Here is a 26982-nt window from a genome sequence, read left to right as displayed (position 1 = left end):
TCTTGATAGTAATATCTTTTAGAGTAAAAATATTCCAAAAATAGTTATATATCTTATGGAAACTGTTATTAAGATGAGTTACAAAAATCTTACATAAAATGTCTGAAAGATTCAAGGTACACCTTTCAAATGATCTTGAAATGTAAGTAAAAAGTTTTTAAGCTATAATTGACGAGTTTTTATGTGGCTAATTAGACATAATGAGTAAAGTCCTTTATAACCAATGCAAATTGCAAGGTAATTGTTTATACTTCAGTTGTTGTATTAATTAAAATACTCGAGTTTGATTACCAACTTTCATGTTGTTAATGAACATTTTACATAATTTAGAAAGCATAAATAACTACCTAGTTATATTTAACTTATGAACACAATACTTAAAGATTTCATTACTTTAGTTATATTTGTCTAACTTACTAGTACTGTTAATTAAAAATTTTAAAGTATAAAAAACAATTAAAAAACAGGTTGTAGATATTTGTTTTATTTGGTAAAGTGTATTAAAAGTTTTAAGCTTATTTTTGTGCAAGTTTAGTTTTATTCAGGAGATGATATAAAACCTATAAAAAAGTGGTTTTTGAATAAGTATAGGAACTTGTGTATGATAGATTGCGAAAAACAAACCTTTTAACACTAAACTTTTAAGAGTTCAAACGTTTTAAAAACGTTTTACTCTTAATATGGATCAGCTGTTTCAATTTATTATATTTAAGTTAAGACATGTAAAAATCTGATAAAAAAGTTTTATACTATAAGACAGTGGTCGGCACGGTGTACACTGGTGCACACTAGTGTACATGAAATTTCTTTTAGTGTGCCCGAGACTTTTTGGGTTTGTGAAACTTATTTTGGGGTACATGGATTTTTTTTTTCGCGCAGAAACTAAATTAACGTTTTTTTTTAAATCTTTTTACATTTAAGACATATTCAACCTTGATATCTAATTGACCATTTTGTTGTCAATAAAACGACCATTTTTGTACTCTCCTAGTTCTATTCTGTTACATTATGTAAAAATTCTGGTTAGTATTTTAGACCTGGGTGATACAAGTAAAATATTGTTGTAAAAATTAGATCATCGATATTAAAAGTTTATTGAAATGGATAGCGTAAACTGGTAAATTTAAAGTTAGTGTGTAAAATTAACTGGGTGTTACCGAATTATTAGTAAAAAAAACGATTAAAAGTGTTTACATATTCTTAAACACTAGCGGCGCTAAAGAATGAAAATTGGGGTGCACAGAATTTTAATTTTGTTATTTAGGGTTCACGGATTCGAAGTAGCGTGCCGACCACTGCTATAAGATATAAAATAAAATTTTCTATAAGTATTTTAGTTACTCACAAAATTTAATATGCACTTTTTTTTAAACACAGCTCTTGATTGTTGTAAGATATTACACATAAAAATGTTTTATGGTTAATGATAGTTTGAAGCCTTTGAAAAATCTTTAAGTTGTTTTTATTTTTTGTTAAATTAATCATTGATTTCAAAATGAAGAATTTTTTTTGAGTTGTATTATAACATTATAAATTGTCTTTCATAGGAAACGTACAGAAATACTTTAAATTTATTAAAGGCATAGGGAATTCACATTGTTTTGTACCAGTTTATTTTATACTGTACACTTAATATTAGCTAACAGGTATTTCTAATCGCAATACATAAGTTTACACAAGGAATCAAAATCGGTAGTTCAATAGGTTGCTAAAAACAACGCAAACCAAAAAGGAAAAATAAAAACACTAATAATGTCTTCACATCTTCTTGTTTTAACTAATATTTTTTTAAATTATATAATAGGTCTATGACTGTTACTAAAAGTTTTCTAGAGAAAAAATTTTATACTAGCTTTTAAATAAAGAGGTAATTATTTTGCAAAACGATTACTTTTTGTATCTAAATTTTTTTTTCAGTTTTTAAACTCAATTTGACTATTTTTTCCTTAATGTTTAAGGTATCTAGCTTTTGAAAATGTTGATAGATTTCTAGTTTTTTATTTTCCAAGAGAATTGCTGTTCATAAATTTGTATTATTATTTATTTATTAAATTGAATATATTATATAAGTAAACTGAAATTTTAAGCTGTATAAAAACTGAGTTATAATTTATACTTTAAGCTTATATGAGTAGGCAAATATAAATTAAAAAAATGTCCTTATCGCTCAGTAAGCCTTTAATAAAAAATACTTATTTATCAATTTAACTGATATCAAGTATTTATAGTTTCAAGCTAAAAGCAGCACTTAGTATGTTTTAGTTTTACCCACTTAAGGCTATAGTAATTTGTTACTATATGTCTTTTACATAAGTGTGATGGCAGTTAAAATACTTTATCTAGTTTTACTCAATAGAAAACTATAACTAATCTGGAATATTTTTTCATTCATAGATGTGGTTATTACATGTCTAAATTTTTAAAATAATTTTCGATTTGTACAATACACTTTGTTATCGAAGTAGAATATATCTAAATGTTTTTTACAAGCAAAGCATTTAAGCAGTATTTTTTTTAAATGCACTTCATATATCTTTGAGTTTAGAGATATGACTGTTCATAAAAACTTTGTGTACTTAAATGTTTAAACTAAAAATTTCTCACAGACGAGGGTTTTCGCGCGATAGCTCGTCTGAGCAGTTCAAACCTGCTACCATGAACCACGTGAACCCAACATCATCCAACATACTTGCTGCTAAGAACATCAACTCCACATCTTTTTACGGGTCAATGCTTCTTGAAGATGATCCCATGAAGGTATCTAATGATTAAACTGTCTGTAATTACATTAGCTATGATCTATATATGTGTGTGTTTAGTGTTTGTATCTTTTAGTACTAAAAAGATAATATAATACATTTGTTTTTAGCAAAAATAGAGTTAGATATAAGTAGTTTTTATATATAGAGTTAGAAAAGACTAAAAATTTATATATGAAAAGTTATAATATAACATTCAAAAAATGAGATTTTTTTAATTTTTAAGAAAATCCTGTTTAAGTCTTTCTTATTATCAAAATTTGATTTTAAAATGTGACCTTACAGTTTATTTTAGTTTTTACAGGTTGGTCTTGTTTTGTAGAACTTTTTGTTAGCTATCATATATTTTTAACCGCTTAACCAGAAAAACTAAAAAAATGACAAAAGTCAGGAAAAATAGGGATTTAAAAAAAAATGTCAGGAAATTTGAAAAAACGTCAGATTTTGTCAGTTAAAACTTACAAAATTCTTTATTTTCCAAAGCCTTCGAATGTTTAAAAAATAAATAAAAATCCTTTCAAGTCAGATTATAATTGCAAAATTTTCCTATAAATATACAAAATTACCTAATTTCCAATTCCTTCATCTGGTAAAAATTAATAAAATATCTTTTATAAAACTGCAAAGTTTTTTATTAACATATTGAACAACTACCCTACTTGAACAAGCAGTTTTTGTATGCTATTTAGTATTGATGATCTGTGGCAAGCACACTTCCATGTGTTTATAAGTTAGAAAATAAAAGTATTGTGCTAATAGAGCTGTTTCTTGCAAATACATCAATCATACACAGATGGTTCAAGCGATGTAATGGAAGTTAGATGATTGACTACAGCAACTAAAACTGTTGTTTTAACTAGTATAAAAATAAAATTAAAAGCTTTATATAGTTTATATAGTATTTATAAAAGCTTCCGTTTTAACGCAAAGTGTTTGATTATGTATTTTAGAATAAGTTTAAATTAAAAGCTTGATTTAGTAAAAAGTCAGGAAGTTTTTCCTAGCTTAATCTGTGGCAACCCTCTTAACAAAATTCAAAAAAACTTTTGAGATATAAGCGATCACAGTTGGTGAGCTCAATAGGTTCCTAATGGATGGCAAACCAAAAACGCGAAAAAAAAATATTTAAATAAAAATATATATTCTCCTTCATTAGGGGTATTACGTGAATGTTTAAAACCTATAGCTCAATAAAAAAATGTAAATAGTTTTACTTTTAAAGATTTTGTAGTTTTTTAAAAATTGGACAATGAAAAATAGCAGTTTATAACTTTGTATGTACGCAGCGTTGTACAAAACTGTCTATATATCATTTTTTAATCACGTTATTCATACTTATAGTTTTAATTTAAAAGTTGATAGTATTAAATTTCTTTACTTCCCTTTATGGCTTAAACTATTTTTAACAAAATAGCCATCATATTAATAAAGATAATCATTTCACTTGGCTATATTTTCATGTTTTATAAACAGATAATTTTTTTCAAGATTCTTATAAAACAATAATAGTAGGATTTATAAGAACTAATGTACTCTAATTTTTGTATAGCATTTTTATCTTGCTGAAGAGCATGAGTTACTGAATAAGAAATATAATATAAATTTTAAAAGGAAGTGTAATATATTCATAATTTAATAATACTACTTGTTAGATAAAATATTATAATGCTGTTTTTAGCGTTGGGCCTAAGTATAAAAACTGCAATTATATTGTTGGTATAAAACTGTTTTAAAACAGTGATTAAAGTTTTAGACATAAGATAATTCTTTAAACAATAATTTAGATAAAGACATCCACTTTAGAAAAAAAAATATAGATCTTGATAAAAATTCATACAAACAGAATTACGACAGTGGCGACGAATCGACTTTAACCGGAGGCTCGCAAAACAGCACGCCCTCTATTACGTCATACGATGACGAAACAATCACAAACGGATGCGGTATGTAACATTTGTAAACTGTACAAATTACAACCATACCTTAAATTTAGTTTTTTCTTACAATTAAAATTTTATATAGATTATGTATGTTACCCGACTTGAAAATTTATAACTTACTTTAACAAAAAAAACTAGTGCTTAGACATGTTTTAATTAGTTTTGTTTCAAGTCTAGTTTAATTTCATCGCTCTGCATTTGTTTTTCAGCTGTTTTGTATCTGGTGAGCTGTTTTTAAGCGAAACGACGTTATACATTTAAAGTAAAACAAAAAAAAAATTTTTGTAAACTACTGTGAGAAATGGTGTTCTTGTTTTGATCAGCTGATATTTTCCAGGTGCTTCGAACTACTTTTGGTCCGAAGGGAACAGCCTGACTACTGGCAACACTACGGAACGAAGCTCACTGTTTTCGTGGGGCGATGACGTTAGATTTTTAAATTCAAATAATTTTTGTTAAATTGTTTTTATTTTAAAACAGTAGCGCTATAAACTATGCACAAAAAAAATTAACTGAGCTTATCATGAAGAATATAAGCAAAACAATATTTTAAACTAGTAAGTCTAATTATAGGTGTAAAAAAGTTTCTTTTTATTTTGTTTAGTTAATTTAAGTTATTTTTTGAATAAAAGCTAGTTTCAGTTTTTAGACTTTCGTAATTACTTGTTGATGCCAAAAATAAGAACCAAGGTTTTCATTTGAAACGCAATAATAATACCAACAAACTATCTAATTTGACAAGTTCTATTTTCATTTGCCGTTTGTCTTTGCACCTGGTTTAAGCAGTTGTAATTTACTATGTGTAAGCATATGTGTTACAAAACCGAAGTTTTTTAATTGCCATTCTAAAAATGTTCCATTAAAAATTAAACAATTGGGGGCTTTTGTGTGTTATAAGATCCATTTGCACTTTTTTGGAATTTCACATTTATAATAACAGCATTTTAGTATGTACAGGGTTGCCAGAAAGTCTGGAATGCTGAAAAAACCTAGATTTTAACAATTTAGGCAAAAAAAAAATTAATTTGAGAATATAAAACAGAAAATGCCTGTAATTTCAAACAAAAATCACTAAAAGACCTTGTATGTTAAACTAATTTTACATGTAAAGTAATTAAACTTCGATTGGTAACGAAAATCTACTGTTTAGTTTTTTTTTGTATCATTGAAAATTATTTTACTAAAAAACACATTTAAAGCAGCTTAAATGCATGTATACTATCATTTTAATGTTGTTATACTATTCAATACAGCTTATTATATATTATTTTGTTTTATATTAAAACTAGACCTAAAAACTAGTTCTTTATTAAAAAACCTGGAAAAGTTTTGAATGCGAATTTATTTGAATGAGAACTCAATATTTTAGTACTAGCCTTAATTAAAAGTTTAAACTTTTCGCAAAAAATTGGTTTAATAATTTTTTTTTGTTTTTTTTTCTTACTAGTTTTATTGAAGCATTTTGTGTAAGATTATTATAATGGTAGTTAAAAGAAAGTAATTAAGCAGGTTGTTTGATTGGTTAATCAATTTTATATAAGAATTGTTAGGTTTATATATAAGTTGCTCTGTATCCATTATCTAGCTTAAAATTTATCAGTATATAAAATATCAACCAATAAAAAGAGTCAAAGTAATTTTTACTAATCATTAAATTAATTTATCATCTTGCTAAAAGAGTTTTTGATCATATACTTTTTTTGTACCCATTGAAAAGTTTATAAAAGAACAATAAAGCAATATGTTTATATAAAAAAAAACTTAGTTCTCAAGTAAATAGCTGTTATGCTAAGAATTCAACAAAATGCTTAAAATCCACACAACAAAACAAACAAGAGTTTTTATTTTTTTAAACAACTGAAAAGTTAAATAATACAATAATTAGCTATTTTCATTAAAAAAACTGCATCCCTAAGCAAGTTGCTACACTAACTTCATTTATTGCTTATATGCTAAGCAATTTTCTAAAATGTTTACAAAAATCCCAGTTACACACAACAATATAAACAGGAGTTTATACAACTCCAGTTTTCTAACAAAATACTTTTGGGCCAAGAAATTTAAGCCAAGATGTTAACAACAAACAGGAGTTGGACCAGCAAACTTCGCAAGTGGTCAGCGAGATGCTCCACCAGATAGACAATATGATTTTCGGTGGCAAGGTGGTAGGAGTGTCGGTTCCGCTGCAGAAAGAGTGCCGGCTCTGGATGAAGTCCTTTCCACACCTTCGGCTGAGCGGCTCTCAGGTTTTTAAAATGTTACTTTAGAATTTTTCAGTACTTGGCAAAGTAGTTTATTGTTGCCAAGGAATCTAACGGGTCTATATTATAACATAAAATAATGGCGGTTGAGCGCCTCTCAGGTGTTACTTAAAAGTTTTTTTTTTATCATCTTAAAGATCTTTTTTGTTAAGCAAAATGATAATTGTAGAAAAGAGATGTCTGCAGTTGTACTGTATTGGGCGTTCGTTTCAGACATTTTATGTAAAGCACATCTGTGCAAATAATAAATACATTTGTAAATTTTCAGTGCTGTAATAACATTTAAACTTATATTTTTAACCCACCTACCCAAGCAAACTACAAATAATAGTACTTTTAATTAATTAAGTAAAACTTAGAATTTAATTAAATTAAGAAAAAACAGAAACCAATTTTGACGAATACTACTACAGTCAGCAGTTTTGAAAACGTTTTTGTATTTTAGTTTTATTTTGCTCGTTTATTAACATTATTTTTTTTAGGTCATCTCTTCGAAGGAAGAAGGGTTTCAGTACATAAGCAAACCAAACGAAGTATCCAAACTCACTGATAGTTTTGAAAAAATAAACGACTTGGATGCAATGAGTTCACCATACGCCAGTGAAACGTTTGTTATTCTAGATTTATGGTGTTACAAAACAAGTTTAACATACGAGGCTTGCTTTGTATCACTTAATTTTTTATTAAAATTTCCTGAAAATATTATTGTAAAGTAAAGTTCATTGAAAATAAACAAAGGCTATTACACTACAAAATTGTCAAAATAAAGTTATGTGTGAAAGTTTCTAAAGAAACTTAATCTACTCCAACCTTATATGTTATCTATTACCTATGTCATCACAGAATTCATATAACTCAGGAAAATCCATGAATTTAGTTTTGAAAATTTTCGAAAGACCATTAATAAAACTTATTAACGGTAATAATTGTTCGTTAATTATAAAACGTTGTGAAGCATTAGCGAAAGTAATAATAATTTTCTATGTTTCAAGCTGTTTCTGAGCTCATCTTCTTTTTTTTTGGCAAAAATATTCAAGGCTAAAGCCACTGACTAAGCTCAAAATTTTCACTGTTACTGTTTTAAAGTTTATTTAGTACTTTTAGCAAATGAGTTAAAATATTTGCATTGCACTTGAAACTATTTTGCTTGCACATACACTCTCTTATGTTATGATGTTTCAGTTATTTTTGCTGCACAATTAAAATAAAACAAGTTTATAATTTTTAGCAATCAGAGCTTGTATATCTGCCACTCTTTTTGTAAGCTAATTGAAAAAAAAACCTTAAAAGATATATGCAAGGTATGAGTTCTTTTATAGAAATAATACATTGAGGCGTAATTTCTAAAGCTGTATATTTTTTTTAAGAGTTGTTCAATTTAAGAAAATTTAGTTTAAAGAGAATTTTATTCGGAACTGTAAATATACATGCAAGCAATATTGATTAAATTGTCTATTTTAAGAGTTTTGTAGCTTTTGTATATTAATTAACGATTCAGTATTTACTTTTGCACACAACAAAACCTTGATATATTTTTAGCAGTCTCCTACTTTAAGGTGTGTGCATGAACATGGTTGTTAGTATTTAAAAATAAAGTATTAAAGTTTAATATGCAAAATAGTATGAGAACATACATTCTCTTAATTTGAATTTTATTTTTCCCTTGTGACATCACAATAAACTCTCTCATTCTTCTAAGCAACAATAAGACTCGCAGCAAACTGTGGCTTGCAATTATTGTTTATATACTCAGCAGTTCACTGTCTCGTCCAGATCATACTTTTAGGGATCATTTCTAAAGTGTGTTTCTCACGAACGTTATTTAACAATGACGGTCAACCAATCACGATGAAGAGTTGTGGAGTGGTTCTCTGAGCAGGAAAATGACTTCAGCTTGCTGAGTGTCGTAATGACTGTTCTGCTGTTGTCAAGGCAACAGTGGAGGGGAATCACTCTTTCTGAGTGACCAGCAACAAGTCTTGAGGGGCTTTTTAGTATACTTATAAGTGTAATAACAATAAATGAGGTTAAGTTACGAATTTCGGAAATTCAACTCTTACGTAATCCTTTGTTTTCCTACTTTCCACTTCTTTTTTGTGGTTTCACTAAAAGCGAAATGTATTCAAAAAACTATATTTTATTAAACTTATATAACAAAAACAATAAAACTATGATATTAAAAAAATACATCCCTGTAGTATAACTTTTTTATTTATTTTCTTCTGCATAAATATGTTTACCATTAGGTGTTACGTTCTTTTCGATTTTTGACTACAGTTTTTTTTAAATTGTATTTAACTTTACAAAATATTTTGGTTGGGTTGACTCATCTATAAAGCTTGCGACAGAAAAGTTGCTAAAAGTTTTGAGTTAAAAATAATTCCAAAATATGGTGTAACACCATTTTATACGCCCAAATTTATTATCTGACATTAAAAATATAGTATTTACAACAAGAACATTAATAGCAAACAATAAAATTACAGTATAGCGATAGTATTCACATATTGAAAACAAACTAAAATAACAGTGCTGATATTAAAGTTCTTAGACGGTATATAGAATTAAACAAATTCAGTTTTCCTTTCTACTTCTTTTTTTAACTTAAATTGGCTTCATCAGCTATACAACTTTTGATTTGAACAAAAGTATGAGAAACCTATCAATTACTAGTTCATTTTTAAGAATCTCAGACACTTTAGGACATACACAAATCTCACCTTCTTTGTTTTAAAAAAATGTTTTAAGATATGAAATTAATACAGTGACAATGTTGCAAGTTTCTAATTTGTTAGCCGATAATCATCATTTTATACAACTACCATTGATCTAAAATGCAGCATCATAATCACCTGACCTAAAGCAATGAACATCCAAAGTTCCTGTTCTTTAGAAACTTTTTTTACTCAAAGCTGATAAAGCCTTCTGAATTTCAGTAATAGTTTTGTTGGTAGATTGGAGTTCTAAAAGTAGGTGGTTAAGTTTAATGCACACTCATCAAATACTTTATGTAGCCTGGGGATCATCGTTTAAATAACAAGCGTATTTTTTTAGCCAAACGTACATCAAAGTGAGTACACTCATTTTAAAAACATTATTCTGATCACCGTCCAAGTGTTCAGAAAACTTTGTTAAGTTTGTTAAAAGGAACAAGAACTTTGAAGTTTTAAACATTAGTTTAAAGAAGCTTCATAAAGAGTTACGATTCAATTGATTATTTCTAGTATTAAAGAGCCCCTCAAAGCTTGTTGCTAGTCACTCAGAAAAAGTGATTCCCCTCAACTGTTGCCTTGACAGCAGCAGAATAGTCATTACGACACTCAGCTAGCTGAAGTCATTTTCCTGCTCAGAGAACCACTCCACAATTCTTCATCGTGATTGGTTGACCGTCATTGTTAAATAACGTTCGTGAGACACACACTTTAGAAATGATCCTTAAAAGTATGATCTGGACATTGCCACGAACTGTTGAGTATATAAACAATAATTGCAAGCCACAGTTTGCTGCGAGTCTTATTGTTGCTTAGAAGAATGAGAGAGTTTATTGTGATGTCACAAGGGAAAAATAAAATTTGAGAGAATTATAAACTCTTATAGTTGAGTAATTATTAATTATTTTATACAAAGTTTTTAATTACATATAAACATAGTCTGGTTTTCACTTTAATGTGAAGTTTGTTTTTCATGGTACTCTACGGTTTGATCTAAGTTATTATATTTTAAAGACTAGATTAGAGATTGTTTTGACTTAAAATGTGCTAAAAACAAAAAAAAGAATACATATCGTTCCATGAAAATCACGAAATAATAAAAAGAGAAAATATTATTTTAGAATCTTTAATTTTTGTACAATCCAAATTATTAGGATAAAAGCCTGAATTCCTTTCAAACTTAAATGGATTAGGAAATTGTTTTTGTGAATAAAAAATAGTACATTTCTAAAATAAACGCACAATTAACCATTTTTATTTTAACTCCATTGATATTTGACTTTTTTTTAATTTTATGCAAAAAAATCGGCACAATATTAATTTGAGAAAAACATACTGATTGACTTTGATTACTACACTGAAATACTTTATTTTAAAAGTTCTTTTTTTGTAGGTTTACAATATTTTATAAAGATATTAATCTATTTATTTCATATCAAGCAACATCTATTGTAACACTTTTAACAGAAATTCTAAAGTAGTTTGTAAAATTTTTAAGTTGGTGGCGATTAATATAAATTTTAAAACTAACTTGTTACTGTGCAACTAAAGAACATTTCTTGCGTTTAACTTAAAAGATTAAAACAATGTCAACAAAAAATCTTCAAAAGAGTTAATACATTAGTATAGGGGTAGCCAAAATACTAGTCTGTATTTTTTTTCTCATAAAATTTTAGTTTTTTTTTTTTCAAAATTTGTTGCAGTAGATTTTTTTAAATATTGCAAGGAAACTTTCCTTAAAATTCGAGGTATCTATCTCAAAAAACGTATGAGGCGTATCTTTAGTGGTTTCTATTTATTCGCCGATTTAGTTTTCTCCTCCCATAAGGAACCTATTGTACTGTTCAAATTTAATCGACTATATTTCAACTAATATTTTGAATTTTAAAAGTCTGTAAAAAGCACCTTGTATCTTAGTTAAAACTCTAGAAAATAAGATCAAGTTGTGAAAAAATTATATTATTCCTCTATGCCCTTTAATAATTGCATTTATGTTTTACTTCAATTAAGATTAAATAAGTTCTCCGATTAGTTTTAATAAGTGTGAATTCAAAATGTACAGTTTTGTAAATTTGTAAATTTTCTTTTCAATAATACAAACAGTTTGTAGGAAGCGGATTAGATAAAAATCATGACCAAAATGGTAAAAGTTATCCTCTTTTTTTTCTTGAGAAAAAATATTTTTAGTTAGAAGTTAAAAAATTCTAAATTTCTATATTTAGATTATATTTTTTAAGACGCTCTATCCAGGTAAAAATTAATCAAAAACAAACCTTAACCCAATTAGTAAAATATCGAGCTCAAGCTATGTAGTTAAAACATAAAAGTTTTGCACCATACTTACGAGCGAGATCGTTTTATAAGTCAGGAATAGATGCCTGATAAATGGAACTAACAATGTGGATAAAATATAGAATAAATAACAAAAAATAAAAGATACGTAAAGTAAGGTAGCATATTAATAATTAATATGTATAAATAAAAAATAAAAAATGTTTTGCTTATCATTTTAACTAAACAAAGTTTTAATCAGTACTTAATGTATTGTTTTCTTATATCAGTAGATTTGTTTCCTAGTCTTTAATTTTGCTGTCTTCTTGTGAACTATTTTAAGGGATATTTCTTTTCAAAAATTTTTAAGTTATAAACTTTTACATTAATATCCTGTTTCGAGATTACTCTTTGGTATTAATTTTGGTTGAGTTTTTCCAGAAATCATATGTTAATCACAGTCTATAAAAATAAACGCATCTTTATTTATTCAGAGTTTTGTAGTATTATCTCAAAAAACTGTAACTGATTAACTGAAATGCAATTATAGACATAATTCAAATGAAATGTGCTTATTAAAAAAGTTTACAAAGGTCAAGATTTTTCTTATTATGATATAATTTATTCCAATTAATTCTCAAGCCTTGTTTCAAAAACTTCCACGTTTTACTTGGTAGAAAATAAACAATCTGTTGCTTGTAGGATATTTCTGAAAATCTGCAAAGTGTATGCTAATGTTATATATTTAGTTTAATAATTTTATGAAATACTAATTGTAAACCTGGTTGTAAGCGAAACCTGGCTGTAAATAAAATATTTAGTTTGCACATCTTTATTTAAATAAGCTCTTTACATTTCAGTAAACCGAGCAATCTTTTTTAGTATAACTGTATAAAATACTTATTGGAAACAATATAATCAATATGGAGAGGTATTTTTTTGTTAGAAAACAAGAGGCAAAAAGTTGAGGTTTATCAATTGTGTTTGAATAAGACCATGAAGTTTTTTGAAAATTCGCATTTGATTGTTTGTATCTTTTTAGCTTTCGCTTTATCAGTTATAATCCTATGAATATAAGTGGACCGTAAAACTTTTTGTGGTCACTGTATAAATAAAGCTTATTTATTTTCACTACAGTGTAATTTTGACCAATAAATTTATGTTGTATGTTTTAAAGTTTATCCAATTAAGTTAATGATTTTTTTGATCATCTGATAATTTTTAATTCAACAAAACAATAAACATTTAAATGTTTAATTTCTAGTTTGAAAATAAATAAATAAGATTTAATAATGCCAATTTTTAAATCTTATGTTTTTAAATCAAAGTTAAAATGAAAGGTTTTTATTCATACAAAAATAAGTTCTACTTTTTATACAACGAAAAATCCTTGTATAAATTTGATAAATCTAATAACTTCTTACAAGACCTTTACCTTTTTAAACCTAGAGTTAACTGTTTAATAAATTATTTCAATAGGACGAAAATGATTTATTTATTGTTAAATATCATGTTTATAATGTTGTTACGATAATATAAATTAATACATACATCTGTATTTACTAGTAGCTTTTATTTATCCTAGAATAAAAATTTTAAAAATTGATTCAATGTGTCTGTCAATTTTTTTGCAGCTTTTAAACATTATAGTGCTTTATAAAGATACACTATAAATATTTGCTAATCTATACTTTTCATGTTTACATGTTTCTACTTGTTTAATAAAATACAGAGCTTTATCGACTATTTTTACAGGTTGAATATTTGTGGGAAGCAAATAATACTGAGTCCCTCAAAAGATCAGCTTCTTCAAAATGATGAGGAGGTCTTTGTGAAAGACGGAGTTGTGGAAGAACTCATTGCTTACAATGTTACTGAAATGTAAGTTTGATGCAGTAATAGTTATAACAATAATAATTAAAAAAAATCAAAAAACTAGTTAATTATAGTACCAAATTAGTAATTAAAAAATAACTTCAACAGTTTTGATTTATAATGAAAAATAGTAAACACTCAATCCCTTTATATAAAAAATGTATTATTTTAAAGCAATATCAAACATTTAGAATTTAATAAGTTTTTAAATAACTTAATTAAGCTTTAAGTATCAAAATCAGTTTAAGGACTTATATCGTAATACAAAGTCTATGTTTTAACAATTATTAACATAAACTTTTTAAAATTGCTAGATCAACATTTTTTTATCACCAATTACTTTATTTGCTAATTTTAATAAATATTTTGTATAAAAAATTTAACTTAATTTTTTTTACAATTACAAATTTTATTTGTTTATTTATAAATCTTTTCTTTTACACTTGTAATCCGTTCATGTTTCTATTATGCCTAACTACTAATACTTTTAATTCACAATATAACTTGTTTTCAGTGTTTTCAATTTTATCTCAAATATTATTTAATTTTTAGTCTTATTTAAATTTTATCCGGTTTTTGTTATAACATTTAGATTTAAACAACTTATAACTTTTATACAAAGAGCTTCAAACTGCATTAATTTTTAAAGTTTTTCTAACTTTCTTTGAAGTTTGTTCAGATTTCCAAAAAATCAAAGATTGCATTCAAGCAAAGTTTTTACAAGGAATTAATGTTTTTTTTTAATTGCTCACTTTCTTTCTTTTTTTCTTGCAAAAGTGAGGAGGAGGGTCGGAGGTACCACGTCCCCCACCGCCGGAAGCAGGGATTTCCCCCCGTCACTCCCGTCAGGTGCGCCAGAGAGACGGTCCTGCAGCAATTGTTCGACGTCATTTGGTCCAACGTCATCAACAAGTTGACCTCCACTCCCGTTTCCGAACAAGACGTGACGTCACTGCTCCAGGTTCGAAATTAATTAAACGGTTTTTGTTTCACTGTTATTTTAATTTGAAGTAATTCGATGAGTTTTTTAGTAACGTGGAAACTAGTTTCAAAAAAAAGTTTTTTTGTTTATAGTTTTTTAGTTATTCTTAAATTTTATTAAGTGGCTCGGTTCCGCCTATGTTTGTTGCATAATTTTGTGAGTTGTCACGTTTGATTTTAGGAAGCTGTAAACTTCGGTGTTTTCAATTTTTTTATATAGGTTTGATACACATTTTTAAGGCAGGATTTTTAAGTAAAAACTGCAATGAGTAATAAAAAATGGAAAAAAAAACTCACTCACTCCCTTACAGCAATGTTTTTAGAGCGTATAGTATGTATTTTCTTTCTATTTTAATTATTTTTTACTGCAAATTTAAATATTTGTGGTCGGTTTACCACTTTTTTTTTCTTTTAAAGCGTTTAACGTGTTGCTTGCGAAAGAGCCAGGCCGCATACAACAAGGACAGCTCGCAAAATTCACCCAAAGATGACGTGTTGAGCGTGGCAAGCAAGCAGTTCTTTGAAAAAACCGATATTGACGACAACGGTTTGTTGTTTTGCTACTATATTATTTGTAATACTTTCAACTTTAACTGCTTTAAACAGATCGTATTGAATTGTTATGTTTTGCAAGACGTATATATTTTTTTATTTTAGAGCTTGTGGTACAGCTAATTTATTTATTAGTTGTCATGCATGATTTATATGTATTGATTTAAATAAAACAACATTTTATTCATCTATAAAAACGTTTTTACTGACCAAGAAGTTAAATTTAGCCATTAATTATAGATAAATAGTGTCAAAAATACTTAGATAATAAGTATGTACATTGTACATTAATGATCATAAAATACTTTTTTAAAGTTGAAAACCTTTTATAAATTTACTTAGTTTCTAATGGAAACTTTACTTAATTTAAATATGTTAACGTAAAGTTTTTATTTTCAATTTATCCTTTGCTGAACAAATATTTTTTTATTAGTATTTTTACAGTTTTTTTAATATTCTAGTGTTTAAAACTAAACCACATATACACAAAAAGTATTCTTAGATTAGATAAAAAAGTTTGTACAAAGTGTCAAAATGTGATAAAAAAAATCATAAATAATTTAAGCTGTATACGAAACAAAGTAACTAAATTTTTAACGCTAATAAAGAATAAAACAACTTATAAAGTTTTCATTTAAAAAGTTAAATTTAATCAGATGGCTAATTTTTTTTTTGTAAAAAGCGATAAGTTTTTACAGATTTTATTTTTTTACAAAATTAATATTTTAGTTTATCTACTTTTATTATTATAAATAGCAAAAAATGATTTTAAATTTACATTACAATTTAATGGTAGAATTATATATATGTGATATATATAGTATTAATTGATGATATAAAAAGTGAAAAATAATAGTTTACTATATTTTCGGGTTTTTAAATAATCAAATTTTATATTATAGTTGTTTACCAAACAACATAGATATTAGTTTATTTTAGAGTTTTTTTTTTACTTTTTTTTGTTAATTTTTATTCAAGCGTTTTTCAACATAAACTTTTTAGTGTTCTAGTTTATACTAAATCCTATATGAAGTAAATTGCTTTAAAATGCACTCAGTTATTCTTATCATTTCTTTTTAGTTAAACTTCAGGTTACTTTGAAATACTGGTGGTATAATACTAGGTTTGTTTTTTAACATGCTCTTTATAGTTTATACTTTTTATTTTTTGATCATGAAAGAAAAACAGCATGAAATAAAGTTTAATAAATTTTGTGTAACTTTGTTTGACGCTGTATTATTTTAGTATCATATTTTTAACTTTAAAGAAAGTCATAAAAGATACTAAAGTTGGATAAATGTTATCCATTAAACTAATTAATAATTTACATTAAACTGTAGATTTTGTTTTATAGTAATTCAATTTCTAAACAGTTTTAAATGTATTATAAATTTTTTTCGCCACTCTTGTTCTATGTTACTATCAGTGGAGTTACACTATAAGTATTTAAGTTAATAAAGATCGTAACAAAATTACATAATAATCAAAACCACGTCATTTAAAACTTAAGCGGGTTAGTACTAATAAAATTAAGTTAGTTACATTTATAAATAATTACAACAACAAAGTTTATAGACTTAATCAAATCGGTTGTATAAACAAACAAATATCTTCTGTTTACATAAGTCATGCTTGAGGCTAGCAATGTAAACTGCTTCTAAAGTTTTAAGTGCAGCCGATACCATGTGTGAAAATATTTTGGTAGGCGGCAGGCTCTTCTCACGGACTCAGCAATGACTGCTGAAAAGTTGCATACACTCGTTCTAATAGTTATAAGAAACTTCAATTGTGAATAGTTTTTTTGAATAAAGTGATATCTCGCTTTGCCAGTCTTGAAATCATTGAGAATACTTTTTTTTTCTTTTTGACAGGTGCGAAAGAAAATTTCTACGGTATCTTGCAGTTTGAGATCATTTTTGATGGTTCTTTATACTGAGGTCACACTCATATTTTATATTAGCCATTTTCCTTCAGATCTCTTCAGATTACTCCTTACCCTTTCTTAGGAAATTTTAATCATATTCTTCGATCGAGGAGGGTCTTCCTTTTTCTTGGACGGTTTTTAAATGTACCAAGCTCCTTAAATGTTTTCATATAATGTTAAAATAAAGACTCGATCACTTTAAAGAGCTTTGTAACCTCTGAATTTTTCCTTTTCCGCGCAATGAAGCTTAACTATTGCATCTTATTTGATCATTAAAAAAAATTTAATAAAAGTTATTTAACTTTTTTGTTTTAAGTTATTAACAAAGAAGGTTTATAACGAATGTTACTTTAGTTTGGAGAGAAAAGAGTAATTTTGATAATATTTTTAAGCTAAAAAGAACTGTACCCTTTACTTTATTTTGCACTTTTAAAAGTTTTTACTAAATTATTTTATTAATAAGTATTTAGTGTACACTGTTATGGTTTTCATGTTTTGTTCTCTTAAACAAGAGTTATTATTTTATGCTATTTGTTTAACATAGAGCTATTAGTAGGGTTGCCACACACTCACAATAACTCAGGATAGTTTTAAAAATTTAAAAACTTAAGCTAGTTTGGATAAAATTCCCGATTCTCATACTACTTTTTATAATTTGAATGTTTTTTTTAATATAAATGTTGTTTTATTAGTTTCTTTTCTCATTATTTTGATACAAATCTTTTGCTTACATTAATTACATTTAAAATTTTCTCATAAACTCAGCCGACTCAGTATAGATTTTTGTCACTCAGGCTTTTTTTTTTTTTTTGCATCATAGAGTGACAATTCAGTATTATTTAAAACCTCATTTGTGCAATCTTAGATATAAAAATTTTATTCTTATACTTTATATAACTAGTACTTTAAATGTGTTAAAAAAAGACAATTCATATAGGACTTTTATATTTCAAACCTTAATTTTTTGATTTATTATGACATAGTATCAAAAATATATAGTATTATTAGATATTTTAGTTTATTTGCAGCAGATTACATAAATAGTTCAGTTTTGTTCTTATTAAAACTAGTATAAAATTAATTTTATTATTATTTTTAAACTATTCTTAATAATATTATAGGAAGGTAATATGTCAAAATGAGTAATTTGTTAATAATAAGTTGCAAATGGTATATAAAAAATATTCTTAATACATATTTAAATTTATAAATGTGTAGTCTTTAGCAAAGTAGTATTTTTGTAAGAAAGATCATAAAAGTGATAATAATAACAACAACATTTGCACATTACTTATATTCATTTAACTGGCTAACGTTTCTCTGTTTTAAACAATTAATTTAGTTCCACGTCACTTAAATAAAATAAGCACTGTACAAATTGTTGTAGATATTGTATACTCCAACGAGGTTGCTTCATTAAGATCTTTTTTAACAAACTGATAGCAAGTAATTTTTTGAGTGTTTGTAAATGATCATATTAACTTGAGCCGAAAACTTTCTACTTATGTTTGCAGGTTTCATTACAAATGACAACAGTTTCGAAGATATTCCTCCGCTTAATTCACTTCTGCTGGCGAAATTCGACCAGCAAACGTCGGTTCATCGCACCAACAATCGAAATTTGCAGCCCCCCGATTTTCTTATGGTTGGTTTTATTCAAAAGTTGTTTTACGCCAGATGAATTAGTTTATCTGATAAAGCCTAAGTCTTTCTTTAAATTAGCATTGTTTTTAGTTTATTTAAATTTAAAATATTTATTTCAGTTGTAAATAAAAAACATTAGAGATTCCATTAGCTATTTGTTAAATACTTGTTAATTAGGAATGAAATAGTGTCACCTTGCTAAAATGACGCTCCGTGTAAGTTTGACTCTCACACCATTAAATTAAAGTGATTATCTGTTTTTAAACCATTTGAGGACTTTTTTTTTACTTTTAAATTAAATTTTTATGAGTTTTTATTGAATATTTTCAAAACAAAAATTATGTTTACATAACTTGAAACTACTCAAAATATGTTGCTTTATATTTTTAAGTGTATAAAATTTAAACTTATACTATACTAGTATGATAAAAACTTACAGTTAAATTATAAAAAAACATTTAAAAGTATTTAAACTTAAAAATTGTTTTTATCCACTTTTTATATCGGTAATTTTCATTTGTTGTGAACAAACAGTTAACTAAATTAGCTAAAATGTATTTAATTTAAGTTTGAAGTAAGATTTTAAGAACAATCAATAAAATTACAAAAGTTAGTAAACTTAAAGTAATTAAATTAGTTAAGTTGTATAGTGGTAATGCATTTATTTAGTTTAGTATTATTTTGTATGTAAATTAAAACGAACCCTTAAACTTATTTAACGGTTAACACTGAAAACGTAACTGTGTCAACATAAAAGTATGTGGCTTAAACCAGAAGATTGTTTAGAATGTTTTCTTTACTAAGAATGTATTTGTTTTTTGTTTTAGTCGTAATTCATCTAAATCGGACAATTATATTTTATTTACGTGCCTATATGTTTGCTTTCTAAATGTTAATGACTACTCTTACAGATGATTTATAAGTTGCTAAAACGACAAAACTAATATTTTAGTAGTTACAAAATAAAACTTAGTACATACTTTTGTTTTTACACAGTTCTACTATGAAAGTTTTGAGTTTTGTTAAACATATACGGCTTTTAAATAATGTTTTTTAATAAAAATATGTGAGTTTATAAATAACTTTTTTTTTTTAATTTAATGCATATTAGTTTTCACTGAATTATTTTTTTAACTTTATGTCGCAAATAAAGTATTAAAAGTGAATAATTTCTTCACATTAATTTACAAGTATTGCATTAAACATTATTACTAATATTTCCTAATTTTTAAGCTGATAATGATATTAAACTCGAACTTAAAAAAACAACTAGGTTTAGAGCAACATATTCTATTCTAAATTGTTTTTTTCTTAGTATCTATACATATAATTACGAGGTTTATATTTTTTAAAGTTGTATTTAGCTATTTCACTACAAAAAAATTTAAGTCTTTTTGTTATTAACTTTTTGGGATTAAAATCTTTTAATGAAAGCACTGCTGTTTTTTTTTGCACCTAACTTTTGGTTGTATTGTTGTTTACAATTGATTCTATAATTGTAGACTTTTTAAAATATTTTAATTTTTATGGAATTTATGCAATCAATTTAGTTTATTAATTTTTTTAAAGTTGAAGCATACAAAAGATTTTTGTAAAAGCTTATATTTTAAGTTATACACCAGATCCAGACACATTCATTACAAAGTACATTGAATTTTTTTTTGAATTGACGAAACGTTTATTATCTTAAAAGTTAAATCATCAAGCACAAAAAAGTCCACAGTGTACTAAATACTTCTTTAGAAATATTAGCCTATTTTATAAAAATTTATAAATGTTTAATTCATGCTGTACGAGATAAATCATCCATAGGATCGACCTATGTATTCCTTATTTTGATCAACGAAAGCATGTTGATTGTTTGATCCATAGTCATTTTACTTATATTTATAATGTTGAAGCAATGGTTTTATTATAATAATACGAAACCCGATACTATTAATATTTATTAGTTATAAGCAAATAAATAGAAGTACGTTTCGACAACGCTCATCAGTATTTAACTCGTGCTTAAATTGCTGTAACAACATTAACTAGTAATAAGACCTTATAAAAATAATAAATGTAACACAACTTTAGTGTTTAACTTTAAACAGTAATGTTTACAACGAATTTAACTGTCACTTTCTTCAAAAGCGGACACCAACGGCGCCGTCCAACTCTAGCAGCTCCTTTATGACGTCACTGTACGGCGGAAGTGAGGGCAGGCAGCAACTGCACGACCTGATGACGATCAGCCAGAAGAAGCTGCAGATGAGGAACATTCAGAACGAGAAAAGTATCGGGTTTGACGGCGACAGCAGGTGAGATTTTGGTGTTATTTGTGGAGGAAATAAACATTTGTTTTGCTGATTAAACGTTACACTGTCTGTTTGAGTCAATAAGGAAAAATTTGATTGCTTTTGTTATTGCGAAATGTGTATTTAAGCTTTCAAAAACAAACATGTGTTCGTGATTGAACTATATTTTTTTAAATGAGCTTTTCTAGTTTAATAAATCACTTGTTTTGATTTTTTTTTCTTCTAAAATATTTTTTAAATTAGAATAGGTATATGTTTAAAACTTACAACAAGTTACTTTGCGTAAATTGAAGTTTTTATTTATTGTTTAGTAAAGAATAGTTTAATTATTATTTAATTGGTTACACAATTTTACGATTTACTGTTTTAGAATGTTTTTCAACGAAAGTCACAATTTCAAAAAATTTAAAAAAATTGTTTAAATACTTACTAACTTAGTTAAGAAATTAGCATAAATATTTGATTTTCTTTCAGTGACGAGGCGACCAGATTGTTTCCGTCTTCGGCGCTCCTCAGGGATCTGAACGATCCCAACGCCAGGTACAACCACGCCACCAAGCGGCCGTCCACCGTCAACTCCCAGCGCTTCCTCAACCACGGGATGGCGGGAAGCCGGCTGCTGACGCCGTCCGGGGGCCACCACGGGAGGGCGCTGCTGAGCCCGAACGGCAGGAAGCAGAACGACCAGTTCGCTTTTGCGTTAGTTCAGTTATATGAAAAAAACTGAAAAATTTAATAATTTAGTATTCTTTTGCTTTTGATTTTTTTTTTTTTGATTTTATATAAAATATAAAGAATACTGTTAGATTTTAGTGTTTACATTTATTTGTTTCAACTTCGTTAATATGTTACACAATATTTTAAAACAACACCTTATATCACCACCTCAGTCTGTTTTCGGATTTTTTACGAGGTTTATAAACAAAGTTAAAAGGCAAGCATATAACCAAAACTGGGGTATATTTATTTTAATACCCGATTAATCACCTCAGAAATTGCAGTTTCACCTCTAAAAGGATATTCTACCAGCAGAATTGCATTGACTCTATACATTCTTATAATAAACATTTTGTTTTTACTTAACAACATTACCTAACCTTCTTATAAACCACTACCATGTATAGAAAAATACACTTTAAAAAAATAACCGAGTCTTTATTTCAAGCACATTATCATTTATTTACACATCAAATCCAACAAACACTGAAAACAACAACAAAACTTTCAGGAAGAGGAGACAGAGGAGCGCGGGAGGAGGAGTTCAGGTGAGGAGGCAGTCAGGAGTAAACCACCAAGGAGGAAGGTTGAACGACGGTTGGGTGGTGAACAACCGTCTCCCGCCCATCAACCAACACCTCCAGTCCCTCCACGAGAACTCAACGCTCGATTTCGCCAACTTGTCCGTCGACCAGGTCCGTGACTCGTTTATTTGGTTGTTGGAACGCGTAATTTTTGCAGATAATTTTTTAAATATTCTATTTTAATTTTTAATTTTTTTTTGCTAAGGATTTTTTAAAAATGACAAATAGTCAATGTTCTCTCATGTTTAAAGAATTCTTTACGTCTAAAACATATGTTTTATTTTGACAATAGTTCAAATACTTAAAAGTGCAATCTGTTTTATTTATTTTATAATAATATTGAAAATTTGTTTTATTTTGAATTTTGAAGAGTTTAAAACATGTTTTATGAAAAAAATATAGTCCATATAATGAAGTATATGTAGTACTAGCTTATTGTTAAAGCTTTTTTATTTTTGTATGGGTTTTGAAAAGTTTTAAAATTGAACTAATGTTTTATCTCCTACAAAAGTTCTCTCAAATTGTTTTATTTTTTATAATGCGGTGAACATTTTTAAATCACCAAAACAATGAAAAGTTAAAAAAATAAAAGAGTTTCTAACTAAAAATGTAATCTCTGATGTTTTATTTTATTTATCAAAAGTTTTAAGAATATATCTTGATCTACTAATGATTTTATTAACTACTACAAGTGTATCATGGTTTATAACTTTCTAGTTTTAAGTTATAATATACAAATTTGTTCAAATGTCTAATTAAATTTAACATACATAAGATAATCTTGCAACTATAGGAAATTTTATTTTAGGAAAAAAAAACATTAATGCAAACTTATATGTATGAACATAATTTAATCTCAAATAACTAAAAGTTTTATGTATTTTTACATCTTTTTTTTGAACAGCAACGAAGATTTGTGGGCAGTAATGTCTTTACAAGAATATCCAGCGCCTTGGTCGATGACAACAAAACAATTCCTAAAATGAGTAAAAATTTTCCATCAAATTATTCCAGACCCAACACAACACATTCGTTTCGAGTGAGTATTAGTTTTGTGTTTGTAATTAAAAATATATATAATAAGAAAAAATATTATAAAAAATATTCAATAGCTTTGATCAACTTGACAGTTTAGTTTTTTTTTTCTCGTAAGTAAACAAATAGTTTTTAAAAAATTTTAAAAATACTTAATTAAAACCGATTTATCAAACTGTAAGATGCTTTACAAAATCAATACGGTGTAAAATGTTTTCTCTTTTGAAAAACTTAAAAACAACTGTTTATATATTTTTTCACCAGACCTAAGTAAGCAGCTTATGAACAGTATTTATTTTCAACATTTTCATAAATATTTCTTTTGTATTCTCAGCATGCCGACAAGCAGTCAATGAACGCGAGTTTGTCTAATCTCGCCAAAAGACAACCGCCGCACCACAACAACCTCCTCCTACCTCCTACGTCATCAAACCACGTTATGACTTCATCGAACTTCAGCAAGCGGCTGTTGAAGAACTCTTCTTATTGCCACAAAAGTCAAGATAAGCCCGCCATACTCAACGGCATTACTGGTTGGTGGTTCATTTTATTTGTACTTATATTATTATGCTTTTTCGTTTTGTGAAGGGTTTCTTTACAGGCGTGCTTTTAAGCGCTTAAATGAGCATAAAAATATTATTAATCTGCATTTAAATTTATTGTATTTAATTTTTCAATAATATTAGATTACCTGCTACTAATGTACTAAATGCTTTGATTTTTGAAATTGTTATTTTATAACTTTTTGGATAAGATGGGTGTGAGTTAAGCTTTTAAGTTTGAAATTTTTGGTAAAGTAGGTACAGACGTACACTTATTCAAACGTATGTTAACAGCCTTTGTAACCTAACCCACTTTACCAAAACGCTTTAAAGTTTTAGTCAAAAATATTTATGTTTTTTTAAACTATAAGTGGAGGTATAATATTTTTACTGTCTAATATAATTTCTAACGTTTCTGACACTTTCATATCTTTTTCATATAATAAATAATGAACTTCACACGTCCTACAATGATGGCCGAAATTGATATTGGTTATATCTATTTCATGTATAATTTTTTTTTTACTTTTTACCTTGTTAATTTATAAATTTTACTTTCCTAACTCAATCAATTCTAACTCTTCACATTTTTGGCTCAATATTTTTCTTATTTGATATTTTTACTCGTTTTTTTTTTGTTAAACATTTTATTATATTTAACTTCGTACGTTCTTAGTTTTTTTTTTATCTGTAAGTTAAATGCAAAATTCGAGTTTTTTTACAAACTATTATTTTATTCATTTGAATTTACATTAGAATTTAATAAAATTTATCACAACAAGATAAAAAAAACTAAAAGTATTCAATATATTAATAACCAACGTCGATTCTCTGTGTAACTAGCACAGTTCTACGGAATTCTCAGAAATATAAGTACTTTAAAGAGTTAAATATAAAGAGTAGTTGATAAATTTTGTTAAATAAAAAAACACAGAAAAACGCCGTTTGTTTTAAATAAACTGAGTACTTTAAAAGTTGTTGTTGTTGTACTCCAACGTACTTATGATCATATATTTTATTACTTAAGTTATTATCAATTAATTTACTTCAACTTTCGTTAGAAATATGCGAATATAATATTAAAATTTAACTAAGTTTAAGTTAAAATACTCTATATTTTGAATTATTTTATGACTGAATTAAATAAATCCTAAACTAAAAATAATTTAATAATAAAAGTTGTACTATCCTAAAACTTTAATTCTATTTTTAAATCAAAATAATTTTTTTTTGTTTTTATTTTAGGTTACAATTGCTTCATTATTGATTTTAAGTTTAAACTATAGTTAAAAACGTATATGTTTAAAATAGAAAAGTTAAAATTCACTAAGTTAGATCAGCTTTAGTAGAAATGATCTAATTATTCATGAACCAACTTAAAAGTAAAACGTTTAGATATAACCGGTTCTACTTAATTTAGCAAATTAACAAAGTTTTGATGCATTCTTGTATGTGCACAATGATAAATGAGTTTTATAAACAAAATGTTTTTTAATTCAAAAAACAACCTGACACATAATATTTGCATATTGCAGATATCAATATACTACCCAGATTATTAAGCCCAAGTTTAGCTTCTTTTGATCATACAGTTTTTTAATTTCATTTTCCGTCAGATTAACTTTTACATTTTGTTTTTCAGGTAAGGGAATCTACCCGTTAAATTTAGCAAATCATTCTGCTACAAACCATTTAACAGTCGATGATGCTAAAATAAATCACCAGCATAATTCTTGGGGCAGGTTAGATTTTTTCAACTAATGTTAATTAATGTATCGGTAGATTTTAGCTACATAGCTTTAAACAAAATAGGTTTTTTAGCTGTATTTTTTTTGTTCAACTCTTCATTTATACTCAGATTCGTTCATGCATTTTAACGCATTTAACATTAATTTTTCCAAACAAACTTTTTTATAACAGTTATTTTTGCAGGTCTTCAAATATTTAGGCTGTATCTAGCTCGATGGACTGTTTAGCAACAATCATAAGTGAAATTTTGTTTGTGTCTGTTTTCTTATTTTTTTGTGATCGTGTTTTTTTTATTTCGTAAAATTAAATTTATTTAAAAAAAAAATAGTTTACAATTTTTTTTTTGTAAAATTGCATGCACTAACCTTTTTATGGACTCCGGCTTGGTCTTGAGTATTGGCATATATTTGTACAACGTGAATAGCTTTTTCATTTTATTTTTCTGTATAAGCTGTAGATTGTTGTTTGTGTCCCATGTACAATTAATTTGAAAAATTGTGGCTAGCAAAAAAAATATTAGAAGTAATATTTACTACAAGATAGGTTGAAAGTCTATAGTATTGATTTTATCAGTAATTAGTTCAAGTTCTAAAAATAGTTCTTAGTATAACAATTTGGCTCTAACCAAAACCATGCTATATAAGAAAACTTTAAGAGGGTTTTTTGTAGTGATCTACTGGACCCACTATTTAGGATCCGGTCGGATCCGGGTTTATTTTTAGAAATTAAGATCTGGTCGGATCCCTAATTGTTTGAATTTTTTTGTAGTTTCAACAAAAACCAAATTAAGTATTACAATACCATTAATTAGTAAAAAAAAATTAATACAAATATTTTGTTTAAAAAAAACAATGTTAATGTCTAAATATTTCATTTGAACACTAGGAAAAAGAACGTTGTAAAAAAAACTACCTATACGAAATCTCAGTTTAAATGTTAAATTTCAAGTTATTTATACAACTAAACTTGAATTTGTACGTTGTATGACGTAAAAGAAATTAAATGTTACAATGCTTTAAAAAAACGATCTTTATTTATTTTTTTATGTTAAGCTTTACATTATACTTTTTTTTACAAAAATTCGAACTATAAGATGAACAACAATTTCTTTAGCAACTGTTTGAATATATAAAAGTA

The 26982-nt window shown here is 26.6% G+C and overlaps 1 protein-coding gene and 2 non-coding genes across 3 annotated transcripts; 2 read left to right on the top strand and 1 right to left on the bottom strand.

Moving 5' to 3' along the window:
* Positions 1-20: 20 nt before the first annotated feature.
* LOC145844299 (uncharacterized) lies at positions 21-26065 on the top strand. Its single transcript, XM_082951690.1, has 17 exons — positions 21-142; positions 2607-2757; positions 4603-4702; positions 5037-5125; positions 6787-6945; positions 7443-7567; positions 13698-13823; positions 14595-14778; positions 15216-15345; positions 18789-18919; positions 21055-21221; positions 21693-21917; positions 22447-22630; positions 23424-23558; positions 23889-24087; positions 25739-25838; positions 26029-26065. The coding sequence occupies exons 1-17, from the start codon at positions 99-101 to the stop codon at positions 26042-26044; spliced, it is 2265 nt and encodes a 754-aa protein (XP_082807816.1). The 5' UTR covers positions 21-98; the 3' UTR covers positions 26045-26065.
* On the top strand, positions 8731-8927 carry LOC145845278 (small nucleolar RNA U3). Its single transcript, XR_014370323.1, has one exon. It is a non-coding gene; the product is annotated as a small nucleolar RNA U3 (small nucleolar RNA).
* LOC145845292 (small nucleolar RNA U3) lies at positions 10215-10411 on the bottom strand. Its single transcript, XR_014370336.1, has one exon. It is a non-coding gene; the product is annotated as a small nucleolar RNA U3 (small nucleolar RNA).
* Positions 26066-26982: the final 917 nt, after the last annotated feature.

The sequence above is a fragment of the Thalia democratica genome, chromosome 9 (genome assembly GCF_965202585.1).
Source record: "Thalia democratica chromosome 9, ktThaDemo2.hap1.1, whole genome shotgun sequence".
Lineage (NCBI taxonomy): Eukaryota > Metazoa > Chordata > Thaliacea > Salpida > Salpidae > Thalia > Thalia democratica.
Note: the sequence above shows the minus strand (reverse complement) of the source record. Positions and strands in the feature narration are given on the sequence as shown.